We start from the raw sequence: 13,895 nt of genomic DNA on the forward strand, positions 1-13,895 counted from the left end.
CAAAAAAATGGGAAATAATGGTGTTGCAGCAGCAAAATATCACACAGCTCACATACAGAGTATACATTAAATAATAGCAAACAATATACATTAAATAATTGAATACTACATGAGCAATATTTAAAATATATACAATTTGTAAATAAAATGTACAACTGTTTCAATAAGTTGGTGAGTAAAAATGTACAACTGTTTCCCTAGTAATGATAGGATGTAGATAAACCTATTGTGCAAAGTTGTGCAAGGTGCATTCAGTGCAGTTTTGATGTATATGAGTCTTATCTCACACTCAGTGATGAAGTGTTAAAAAGTTTAATTGCCTGTGGTAGGAATGATTTCCTGTAGCGGTCCGTGCGACATCAAAGCTGTAGGAGCCTCTTAGAGAAGGTGCTCCTCTGTTGGACCAGTGGGGGGTGGAGAGGGTGGTCAGGGTTATCCATGATAGATAACAGTTTGTTCAGTGACCTCCTATCCACCACAGCTTCAAAAAAGGCAGGCTTGCTTGGTTCTTTTGGGGAATAATTGTAAAGATTTACAAAGAATGTTTACGGCATTTGCTCTCTAACTGGGACGTTTTGGGACCGATTGGTGGGATTGCTGTGGGCGAAGTACACAGGGAGAGCCAATGAGGTTTAACCACGTATCCAGCTAATTTTAATAGCTCATATTACTGTATTGTGTCAACAGTTAACTTCATTTAATATTGTATGTGGCGTTTTCTTTTCAAGGTGTAAAGTTCCACCAAAACAAGTTCCTTCCTGAGACTATTTAGCAGAGCCACCGTTGCTGTGTCCGGAGCTTAGTGCCGCCCAAGACCATTGTGATTGGTTTAAATAAATGCAAACAACCAAGAGCGTTTTTTTCTCCTATCCCAGAATGCATCTGTGGTGTAGCCAGACCTGACTCCACAGAGCTGTGGAGACAGGTCTGGCAAGGCGAGACTACATGCCAGCTGACATGTGGAGACTGTTCTTTTTACCTTTTAGTGCTCTACCTCTTGGTCCTTTTTTACACTGGACTATATTCCTCTGCATTCCACCATCCCATATCTCTCTGGCCTGGGTACCAGTTTGTCATGATTATTTTGGTCCTGGCCATCCCTGCTGAACAGAGCAGAGGGAGAGCTTCTCAACTAGGAAGTGATGGAAGGTGCAGTCCAGGGTCCTTTTTTACAGCCCATCATTCTCTCTGTTTCAATCTTCTCACACTTTGTTTTTTACTCCCCTTTCCTTTTGTCTTTTATTTTGTATCCTCCTTACATATTTACCACCACCTGTTTGCACATTATTTCTTTTTTCTTTTACAGGTTGAATGTAATCTTCAGCAAATTTGATGAAGTCCAAAGATCGGGGAACATGATGGTATCCTCTGGTTCAGGTGAGTGTTCCTCATGTGTGTCATTATGTTAGCTTGATGTTGCAGCTTCAGATATTGCTTTTGTTTTTGTTATGTGCAATCCAGGGGTCTGTTTCAGAAAACAGAGGCCCGTTCCAGAAAGCAGGTTTAGTGAAAACTCTGAGTTGGTTAACCCTGAGATGAGGGAAACTCTGGGTTTTCCGTTCCAGAAAGAGAGGTAACTTAACCTCAGAGTCAGTTACTATGGTAACTGAGCCTGTGAACCTAACCTGGTCTGGAGCAGGTTTTCTTCAAGAAACCTCGAGTTTTTCTCAGTCTCCTCCCTCTCAGAGGAATTCATTTCCTCATTCATTCATTCAGTCTGTATCAGGCGCATTATAATGCAGTTAGTTATCTGCATGAATAAAAAGACGTATTGGTTTGTTAGGCAGACTATAAAACGTGTCATGTCCTTTTGTTGACGATCCCGTTGATGAAAAAGCTGTATTAATTCACAGAGTGGGTATTGAGTCCCGACTATAGATGTATTTTCATTTCCACATAACCGATTTGAGAGGTATTTTTTTATCACAAGTCCATTAGATATGTAGATACCTTATCCGTCCTCATATCACTAACATCAACCATCATGGACAGGCTTTAACCAAGCAGATTCTTTGTGTCCATTACATTTTTTGCAAACGGCAGTTTTCTTTATAACAGTGTAGCGGATCATACTGTAGCCTAATAGTAAAGCCACTGTAGAGCCGTCAGAAAAGTGTGACTCGCTCTGAAACGTTTTTTAAACGTCTTTGTAGTGTTCCCTGGACACAAACCAATGAGAGCCATAAAAAAGAAATAAATGATTATACATTATAGTTCTGTTAATGATCATGGTGCTGCAGCCTCAGAATGGGATTAGTATAGTTTACTGTTTCGCCCACAGGATTGCACCTGAATGAAATTATAATACAATTCCAGTTTTCACCAGTAATATTATAAGTTTACTGTGATTAAATATGAAATTAATACACTGTTAATGCGTACGCATTGACTCAAGCAGCAATTTTCTCCCACACAAATTCTCTCTTTTTTGCAGCATCAGCCCATTGACATAGCCGCTGTCTTGCTTTTTTAACGAAATGCATGTTCAAACTCGCTGTTTGTGCGCATGAGTATTTCCGCCGACCCGTTTGTTTGTGGTTGTTGCCATGGTGAATCGTAGAATCATGGCTCCATTCATACTGCCTTTTGTGCACACGCGTAACCCTGAGTGAACATACTCCAAGTTGATTGAACCAACTCATATCAGCTGTTCTGGAACCGAAAACTCAGTTTCTCATCTCAGGGTAAATCCACTCAGACATCGGGGTTAGACTCAGAGGGCCTGATTTACTAACACTAGCGCAGTTTGCGCTGCGTCCGTTTATGCGAGTTCGGTAATAGCGCACGCTATGCTTCCACATTTTGCGTTGTATTTATCAACCCTGACACCCATCAGGCAATCAGCGTCTTTCTCCGCCCACTATACCGTAGATTGCGCTGTAGCAAAGCGGTACTGGTGCTATGATACGGCTGAGTGCAGACTGCGATATTCCCACTGCTGATGCTAGGACTGTAGCGAGGAGTTTAACAACTGGTGGAATGGGATGTGAACGCTGAGTGGGAGATTCAATTTCATCTTTGATTTCTTCCAGTAACTCTAATATTGCTATGTTATATTATTATTATTATTATTATTATTATTATTATTATTATTATTATATTATGGCTGCTTGATCCGTAACGCTAAATGATGTTGTGTTCACTGACAAAGTGTGATTCTTGTGTTTAAAAATATTTTCAGCCTCGCCTATGTCTTCGTCTTGCTCAAATGACTGTTGCCATTTCACCAGCGGCATAAAGGTCTACGAGGAAACTGGACTGCGGCTGGTTTACACCTGCTTTAAAGAGGCGGAGAATTTCCCCCGCAGAATAGAGGCGCGCTCTTACTGACAGTCTTTGTAAATACCACGGAATATATAATTAGGGGCACTTTGCGCTTATCCTCCCACCTTTTTGGGTGGAACTCCCACTTTCCCCACGACCCTCCCACGAACGCATATTGAAAGCGCAACTTGTCTCTTCTCGCTCATGTGGCAGAAAATCTGCGATTTTACCCAAGTGCGCCCTGTTTGTAAATAGCCCGCATCGGTTACGTCCGTCTTTGCGACCAATTAAACGGCTTGATAAATCTAGCCCAGAGTTTGTTAAACCTTTTACCTGGAACGGACCCCAGGTTTAGTGAAAACTCTGAGTTTGTTAACCCTGAGATGAGGGAAACTCTGGGTTTTCTGTTTCAGAAAGAGAGGTAACTTAAAGCTCATGTTGCAGGTTAACCACCACTGTTAATTAATGGGTATATAAAGCACTCAAGATATGTATATCATTGTTAAAAATGTCTCCAAATAGTGTTATGGGCCAGTTTTTGTCGTTTTTGGTTTAACACAACTCAGTTATGGTCTCTCAGCTTAGTACTAAAACTATGGCGACTGACTGGGATGAGGAAGAGGTATTTTTACTGTCAGTGAATAGCACCGAGTGAAAGTCAATGTTTTCTGTATATCTAGTGACAGTGATCATGTCGTTAGTTCAGACAAGTACTGGTAAACTTCTAGATCTAGAAATAGAAGGCATCATGCTAGCTATGGGCTAACTTGCCAGTCCCACCTGTGACATCCCCCGACGTTGTAAACACATTAGATTAGATATTTCACGTTTTGATGGTAGCCTACTAGCTCCAGTAACAACATATTTGCTTAGTGTTTATTTCTAAGCGTTCACCTCTTCCTCTGGTGAAAATGTTGTTGCAAACGTAGCCGCCGCGTGTCTGTGTCGCTGTGTTTGGCCGGTGCTTGTGTTGGCCGTGCTGTAACATGGAAACTGCGGTGGAGAGCTTGTGCTATAGTGACCAGTATTACAGACTGTACCCCTATGGTTGGTTTATGCCTTCCCTGAAAAAAATATTATATTATATTGTTATTTGGATGTGGGTTAATAGGAAAGACATGTATTTAACAACAATGAACAAACTGTAATTTAACATGTTATTTTTATTTGAGAACAAAGTGCAGAATTTTTAAATAAATCCATACAGAAGTTGTTTAAGGAAGGAGCAGGTTGGGTCACACACACACAGATTCCACTCAAGGAGCTGGAGCAAAATCAATTTTTGACAGATTATGGTTAGCTGATAAATTCATAAGAACCATTTCACAGTATACTCAACAGCACAAGCATTTGTACACCGTTGTATCCTTCAAAAGCTTTTTTAAGGCATGTCCGAGTCCGTTGTCTGTGAGGTTGAAACATCCACACAAGTCCAGGCTTTCGATGTGCGGCATCCCTTGAATCACGTAGCTAGATCAGACTTCGTCTTAAACTGAGAATCTGAACTTTTTTCATTCCCCTGGTCTGCAGACTAGGGAATAGAGACGGGTTTGCTCGCCGCAGATGTAGCTTGGCTTACACCTCCTCTACACCGACTTGTGGTAGGACGCGTCTCTCCAGGCCGCACACACTTGGGCTACTCTTCCTTTGTTTTTAACGTCCAGATAACTGAACATAATGGTCAGTATTTCCGGGAAAAGGCACGATATGTGTCTCCATTTCAAGCAGGTTGACAGCTTTTAGCAGGAGAGGTTGATTGTGGGCGACAATACTGTCGTGGTCAGCTCGCGGAAACTCTACTGCCGAAGTTGCTGGCTGGCTACGCAATGTTAGCTAATTACGCTAGCATACGTACAGGCTAACTATAGCCAGTTAGCTTTGTGTGTAACGTAACAAAAACCCACTCATCTCGTAGGAGCGAAGCTTAACATTTCATTCAATACAATTATGGTACAAAAAGAGCACTAACGCCACATGTCTTATGTTGACAACGTGGACACAGATATAGTAAACTCCGAAGGCAATCGTAATATTTACCTAGCAGGCTAAGCTAACGCTGTTGCGCTAATGTTAGCAAAACGTCGGCGTAGCGTTAGCTAGCTGTCTAAACTTGTGAAAAGCATCCCTGTCCAAGCTGTGTTTCACTTTTCCTCCAATATTATTATAAACATAAAAAAGACACCTGGACTCGGTCGAGACCAAAAGCCATATTTGGCAAGAACAGTGGCAGAGACGAGACCATAGAACCGAGACGGGCTTTGGTCTGTCGTCTCCCCAACGTGACGTGATGCAATGCATTGTGGGGGAAAGGAGAATCATTGCAAACCGCTGTAAAATAGTACTACTTTTTCCTATTATATTCCGTTTTGTGATATCCATTGTATTTGATGTTGTTGGGTAACAGTTTAAATGTTTATTACCAACAAGCAAATTCGTTGGAAAATAAACCCTGCAACTCAGAGTCAGTTACTAGGGTAACTGAGCCTGTGAACCTAACCTGGTCAGGAGCAGGTTTTCTTCAGTAAACCTCGAGTTTCTCTCAGTCTCCCTCTGACACAGTGCTCTTTCATTTCCTCATTCATTCATTCATTCAGTCTGTATCAGGCTTATTTTGGCGCAGTTTGTTATCGGCATGAATAAATAAACAGGGTTGGTTTATTAACCATGTTAGGCTTACTATAAAACTTCTTTTTTTTCCTCAAAACATGGCATTTCCTTTTGTCAATGATCCCGTTGATGAGTGTGTTAAACATATGTCGGGAGATGATATTGAGGCCCCGACTCATTTTAATTTCCAGATAACTTCCTATTAGAGCGGTATTGTATTTCTTCCCAGTTTATCAGTTATGTAGCCTACATAACCTTATATACCTCATATCACTAACATCCACCATCGTGGACATGCTCTACATCCCAGCAGATTATTTGTGTCACATTATGTTTTTTTGCAAACGGCAGTTTTCTTTACAACATTGGTGATGCAGAGCATATTAGTAAAGCCACTGTAGCAAAGCACCGTCAGAAGAGTGTGACTCGCTCTGAAAAGTGTTGTAAACGTTTTTGTAGTGTTCCCTGGACACAAACCAGTAAGAGCCATTAAAAAGGAGTTCCACAGGATTGCAGGTGAATGATGTAAACCCAATACATCCATGTGTACCCTTTGAAATAAAAGATTAAGAATTATAATTATGTTAATGATGGTGCTGCAGCCTCAGAATGGGATCAGTAGGCCTAGTACAGTATTGCACCTAAATGCTTTTTTAACGAAATACAAGTTCAAACTCGCTGTATGTGCACATGAGTATTTCCGCCGACCCGTTTGTTTTGTGCTTGTTACCATGGTGAATCGTTGTATCATGGCTCCATTCATGCTGCCTTTTTATTGTGGTGGTGCACATGCGTGAACCTACTCTGAGTTGATTGAACCAACTCATCCATCTCAGGGTTAGAATCAGAGTTTGTTAAACCTCCTTCCTGAAACGGGCCCCAGGTGGCTCTTTGACCTTTTTGATATGCATCCATCAACAAAGTATACTCACAGTTTAAAATCAAGCAATACTGTTCATCAAGCCAGTCTTTAGGTTGCCGAAATGTGGAATGTTTTCATAAATTCACTGCTCTATCCTCTTATTGCTTACATTTATGTGCTGCAGGAGAAAATGTAAGAACTATCTGATGGCAGAGCTTTTTTATGATGAGTTAAGTAGCAGGCTTCTTCATTCAGAATTTTACGCAAACTTTTAAAATGTCGCAAAAAAGCAAATGCGAATTAGAAGCATTTCCATCAACTGGTTTAGAGTGAATAAACTACACTACGCAAAACATAGTTTCATCACAAGTTGACGTTACGCGTGGTTGTAGATTGCAAACCGGCTTGCTAAATCAAAGAGTTTAGAAGCTAAGATCTTTGGCTAAGTGGAGAGAGGTAGCATTGTACAAGTTGGCCACCTGTGCAGAATACACGGTTGTCACAGAGACATTTGGTGTCAGTGAGACAACCGTTCACAGCTGTGTATACGCGGTACGATTCAAGCTGTTGAAACAATTTGTCAATTTACCCGACATGGCTGAGGCACAGGCTATAGCGCACCGCAACTCCACCACACACCTTGTGCCACAAGTATACGGCGCACTGGATGGGACCCGTATCCTGATCCTTCCCCCATACCGGGACTAGTCATGTGACTTACATGTTCGCTACGTCACAACTTATTCGGCAAAGCAGTTTCCATCTCCCATTTTGCGCATTAACTCTTTTTTTGAAAAAGGCAAAAACCACCTCAAGCAAGCGTAAAAACCTTTTGGGGAATTTGAGGTTCTGGACATAAAAATACGTTGATGGAAACACGGCTGGTGTCCTTCTCTCCTGTATCACCACTCGTCTTTCCGTTAAAATGCATTGGGCTGTTCCTGCTTGTTTTCCCTGTTGCGAGTGTGTGTGTATTGCTTTGTGTGTGGAGGAAGAAGCGGGGTTGCAGACCATACGGACAGCCTGGGGCTAGAGGGGATGAGATTTCTCCACAGGAGGTGGGCATCCACCAGAGCTCTCAGATGTCCCTCTGCGGAGCCAAAGACCAAAACAGACTTCCAGAAGCATTCCTCTAAACTGTATACATATATCATAATCGACAGGACAAAACCGCAAAAAGAGACTCATTACATTAAAGAGTCAGATGTATTTGTCCGCTTATGTGTGGTATGTGTGTTTGTAGAGTTGCGACCTCTGTGCAGGTGGAATGACCCTGACATCCTAACTGCTGACTCCGTCCCATTACAGCTGACTGCATCCACATTACATTTACAGCGACAACAGCTGAGCCAAGGAGAATAGAGTCAGACAGGGCTCAGCATTTCAAAACAGTCTGCAGCATCACCTTCCTGCTACCATCCACAACATTTCACATGTGGAGTTCAACTGCCACAACAACTTAATAATAATAAATCACACCATTCATTATTTTCTCGATGAATGGATTAGTTGTTTTGTCTATAAAATGTCAGAATCAGTGTTTCCCAAAGCCCAAGATGACGTCCTCCAATGTCTTGTTTTGTCCACAATTCATGTATTCAGTTTACTATCACAGATAAGAGAAGAAACTAGAACATATTCACATTTAACAAGCTGTAATCACAGATTTTTTTAATAGCAAACATTTTAAAGTGAACTGACTGAAACTGACTTCCGTTTTTTTGTGAATGGGACTTTTCTGCACATTCACACTGCAGTTTTCAGTAGCTTTATGTCGGTAACATATTTGGGTGTGACAGTGCTTAATATACTGTACTCCTTCAATTCATTCAAGCATTAAAGGGACACTCCCTCACTCAGTTTACTGGTCATGGACACATCTTCTGTGGCTTTGCACAAGCTTTCTTTAAACCCTGATGATGTCATAGTGATGTCATCTGTGTTATTATTACTATTATTATATAAAAGCATTACAAATCATAGAATTTAAAGATTGGCATTTACCTGGTATGTATGGAGTGTCTAAAGAGATATGCTATTGAATTGCATCTTGGGAATTGTAGGATCTAACATTTTTGGAGCTTGACCCATACTAGAGACTAAAAGTCAGGATATCTCAGCCTCTGCTGGATTGATTTTGATCATTATTTCTCTATCATATATTTTGTCTCTAACTTTCCAGTAACGTAATTCATTATTTCATCACTTAATCAGAGCAAAGCAGATTAGAACATGCATCCAATAAGTTATGTAATGAACAAACAACTTCTTCTTTCTTTCTAGTTTACTGTATAACACAAGTCCAACAATCTGCTCCTGGGTGAGGCTATTGCTTGATAATCAGCGTTAATTTAAGATTTTGATGAGAATCTTGTTTCCCTGTGTAGGAGATATGAATGGGCTCTCTTATATATAGATATATCTTTTATTTTCAGATAAATAATGCTGAATGTGATTCCTAATGTGTCTGTCCCAGTCAACTTTAAGCAGAGTTGCTGACAGTTCATTTGGAAAGTTAAGAGGAATATGCAAACATGACTCACTTTTGCAGTTATTAGACGGTAGAGCATCATATTCATCAGCTGCTTGGCTCCTCACAGGCTCGACTTCTCTGTTTCACGCCTGCACTGGAATTGACTTAGTGACGGTAGATGACGACTCAGTTTAATTTGAATCCATTTGCCTCAGAGCTGTGAAGAATGTCTGCCTGGTGTTAATTTGGACAGAGAATGAGTTTAAAAAACAAACTCTCATAAAGAGAGGAGTTCTCACAAATGATGTAAAGGTTGAGTTAGAGTTAAAAGTTAACTATATGGATAAATGTATGTGGACATCTATATCCACAGACTATCAGAAAAAATACCTGCGTTAATATAATAATTGTGAATGTTTCTACAAGACACAAAATTCCCTAATTCTGTCTTGTCTTATCTTCATACTGGTGATAGGTGTACAGAGAGATTGTAGAGGGGTAGATAGAAGAGAGGGAGGGAAAGCGAGCAAAACAAAGCAGCCATTTCTGTTGCACCACAGTGGGCGAGAGATATAGGGCAGAGTATAGAGCGAGAGAGAGAGAGAGCTTAGCTATCACTGGTGTAGCAGCATTCCTCTGTGGCTTCAGTGCTGAGGGCGACTTTGCACCATGACAGCTGGAGAAGGTAAGACTGGAAATAGAATGAGTTTTGTCTTTGCTAAGGTTAGATCACACACGTTTCATACAGATTTAAATGGCGTAGAGATTATCCGTCCACCCAGTGGCTGTGCGTGTGTCTGTGCATGTGGAGGAGTGACGGAGGACTGTTCGATAAGTAGAAAATAACAGTTTGAACTCTGTACTATGTAATCTTTATTTTCTTACTGTTTGTTTTTTTCAGCTGTATATTGACTCTGTCTTGTTATGTAATGAAGCTAGGTGTGTGTGAAGAAGGTAACATCTTCTGTACTCTCTCATTCATATCTCCGTCAGAGGAGACTGTGTCTCTGCTGCGTATGTCTCCTCCTCTCAGAGCCTTCAGCAACGGCTTGCCTGAAACTTCTTTAATCTTGGTCCAATGCTGGCAAAATAATGAGAGCTGAGAGAGTTACTGTAAATATGTAAACTAGGGCTGCCCGATAGGAGTAAAATATGCTATATGGGGAAACGTAGTTGAATATCGATATATATATATATATATACGACACGATAATACTTGCGATAAATGAACAGATATTAAAGTGTACTCAGTTCTGCCTTTCTGCTGCTTTCAATATTGTTCTAGAATACAACAAATTTGCTTGTTGAATTTAAAACAAACTAAAGGAAATCATTCCCGACATTCTTTTATTGAAAATATTGAACATTGAATTGAATATAAAAGGCATCAGTAATAAAAAGAATGACAGTATCAATTTAAATGCAGTTTACTGCTGCTTTTATTTTACTATCACAATAAATCTTGGATTGTCTTCTGAGATGTGTCACAGACTTTCGCAATGTGTATATTGCGCCAGTTGATATTGAGATGACGATAGAAAAACTATATATTGTGCAGCCCTAATGTCAACTGTTCCAAAGGCTGTCTATAATTTGCATAATTTTGTGTTACGCAATCTATTCATAATCTGGTTCATTTCTGATTACTTGTTGGAACACCTTTGCCCTCTATTGCCTTGAAAACCCTATAAAGTGTAAGAAAAGTGTTCATTTCACTGCCATTAACTGGCATTATTTACCGCCAACTATAGTTAGGTGGCATACAATAATAGTAACAGACTACTTATCTTCCTCAAAATGTTTGTGAGTAAATGGGCATTATATATTTATCTACATGTTTTAGAACTTGTGGTGCAGGTTTAATAAGATTAAGATTAAGACTATTGTTATTGCATTGCTCCCAGTGTCGCTGCCACAGCAGGGGGCGGCGATGTTTGTAGGTTTCATTTAAATTGAATACCAGGAATGCGTTTTGCATGTGTTATTAGAATCTCTTAGTCTGAACTTGATCAATCTTTACCGCAGAATGTGTTGTAATCAGCAGCATTTTAACATTACTCTCGCAATGAATTGATCTAATTATAACCCTCTTACAATAATGCAGCACAGATAAAAAAATCCAAAAGTGCACAGATCTCAATCTGTAGGTCTTAAGTACTTCATTAGCTTGATTGGCTGATCCAAAGCACTGATAAGAGTATTTATTAGAGTACTCATTCATGCTGGTGTCAGTATAGAAGGGAATTAAACAGTTAAATGAATAAATAAGAATCTGGGACACCATGCATTTTGAGATTTTGTACTTCCAATTATCTGTAAATAATATCATAAATGTTTCTGTACACAACAATCTTGTTAAATAAATGTAGTCTGAGTATGTCTGAGTAGTAAGGAGCTGTATCAGGGATAACTATTGGTCAGCATGTAGGGCACAGTGCTGGTTTGTGGTTCCACTAGGGCTGCAACAAACAATTATTTTCATTATCAGTTATCTACTTACTATTGTCTCGTTAAATGTCAGCAAATGGAGAAAAGGCGTATCACAAGTTCCCAGAGCGGACGGTGACGTTGTGAAATGATGATTAATTGGATATCAAAATTGTTGTTGTTGCAACTGTAGTTCCAGAAAATAGCATCTGTCATGAAGCTGCATTTTAGATTAAATCTTTGGATCTGTAGCTACTGGCAGGCTTACCACCAACAAAAGAGATATAGCCCACTCTGAAAAGCATGCCTGATTTAGCTCTTTCTGTTAAATCACAGATATATGATTATTACTGTAACTCACTTCTCACTTAAGTGGGCTTGACAGTGTTGTCAGAGTTTCTATGGGTCTGTCTGGTTCTATATGGGACCATTTATAGCAGATCAATGCATAATGCAAACTGAAGCTTCAAATAGAGGCAGTATTTATAACCACCGAGAGGACTGTTGGCTAGCAGTATTAAAACAGGAAACTCTGAATGTGAGAGTTTGGTCGTTATTACGGAACATCAGCCAATGCATTCCCAGTCTTATTAACACAATGACAGAACCCCTTTGTAATTGGCTTAATCCCTGAGGCTTTGTGTGTGTGTGTGTGTGTGTGTGTGTGTGTGTGTGTGTGTGTGTGTGTGTGTGTGTGTGCGCGCGCGCGCGTGCGTGCGTGCGTGCGTGCGTGCGCATGAGCGTCTTCAAAACTAGTGCTTTACTGTTACATTACAGACATTGCAAGTAAGTTTTTTCCCCAGTGGTCTACTGTGATGAGCAGGTCTGCATTGGTCACCTTCAGTCCCACTGCGCTGAAATTACTTAACTGTGATTTTTTTTTTTTTCTGGCACTGATTGGATTTCTTTCTGAAGTGGCACACCCCTCCAACCACTTTACTGAATGCAGGTTGATATAAATGATGAGATACTTTTTCATGTACGTGATATCACATTGGGATCCATCTCTAAAATCAGAAATAACATGCTTCTTCTGAGAGCTCTGAAGGTAAAAATTAGTTCCCAGGATTATTAGACTGCTACAGCTAGGCCTGCTCATGGATTTAGTATGACACAAGTGCCACTGTGTCTGCGTGGGTGCTTGAGCACTGCAAGTGTGTGTGTGTGTGTGTGTAGGAAATAGTTAACACCAGTGGGGGTTGAATGCTTATTCTAAGGAGCCCTTTGGTCATCATCACACACACACACACATACACACACACACACATACTTGGCAAGGATCTTAACGCATTTTCTTATGCATGTATGGATTGTGTGTGTGTGTGTGTGTGTGTGTGTGTGTGCGCTTTGTGTCTGTATCTGATGCTATTGGCTGCTGCACAGTGTGGAGGAGGCTCTAAAGAAAGACCTTTTCTATAGTATATATAGTATATAGTATAGTATTCTATTTTTTAGGAACTGTATTTTCTGTGATGCATCCATTTTATTTTTTAAGAGTGAATACTTGGGAAATATAAGGCTCAAATAGGTATTTATTTGTTCCCTCCTTATTTGTTATAATTATTAGAATATATTTAAAAATATATATTTAATAAATGTACATATATCATCAAATAGGCTGCAGCTTTAAAGGTCCCATGGCATGAAAATTTCACTTTATGAGGTTTTTTAATATTAATATGCGTTCCCCCAGCCTGCCTATGGTCCCCCAGTAGCTAAAAATGGTGATAGGTGTAAACCAAGCCCTGGGTATCCTGCTCTGCCTTTGAGAAAATGAAAGCTCAGATGGGCCGATCTGGAATCTTCTCCTTATGAGGTCATAAGGAGCAAGGTTACCTCCTCTTTCTCTGCTTTGCCCACCCAGAGAATTTGGCCCACCCATGAGAGAGAGAGAGAGAGACATCATGGCTTTCAAACGAGCAAAGTGGCAGTTGGTCAAGGCCCCCCTCCTCCTCAATAGCTACAGACACAGAAATGGCACATACTAAGGAAAGCTCATTGTGGGACTGGCTCTAGTGGCTGTAATTCTGCACCAGGGCTGAATTTCGGGAAAGAGACTTCAGATACAGTATTAGGGGACCACTAAGGCCTATATAAAAGAGACTTCAGATACAGTATTAGGGGACCACTAAGGTCTATATAAAAGAGACTTCAGATACAGTATTAGGGGACCACTAAGGTCTATATAAAAGAGACTTCAGATACAGTATTAGGGGACCACTAAGGCCTATATAAAAGAGACTTCAGATACAGTATTAGGGG

At 40.3% G+C, this 13,895-nt stretch overlaps 1 protein-coding gene across 38 annotated transcripts in view; it reads left to right on the forward strand.

Annotated features, from left to right (window-relative positions):
- Positions 1-13,895, forward strand: part of clasp1a (cytoplasmic linker associated protein 1a) — a 123,357-nt gene that overhangs the window by 44,043 nt on the left and 65,419 nt on the right. For 37 of the 38 annotated variants that reach the window (XM_039819034.1, XM_039819035.1, XM_039819041.1 and 34 more), the window contains exon 8: positions 1,307-1,377. In XM_039819034.1, the coding sequence (XP_039674968.1) occupies positions 1,307-1,377 (71 nt within the window). Of the gene's footprint in view, positions 1-1,306; positions 1,378-9,742; positions 9,892-13,895 lie in introns of those variants that run through there. The other variant, XM_039819068.1, reaches the window with a different exon arrangement.

This window comes from Perca fluviatilis, chromosome 12, assembly GCF_010015445.1.
Source record: "Perca fluviatilis chromosome 12, GENO_Pfluv_1.0, whole genome shotgun sequence".
In the NCBI taxonomy this organism is placed as follows: domain Eukaryota; kingdom Metazoa; phylum Chordata; class Actinopteri; order Perciformes; family Percidae; genus Perca; species Perca fluviatilis.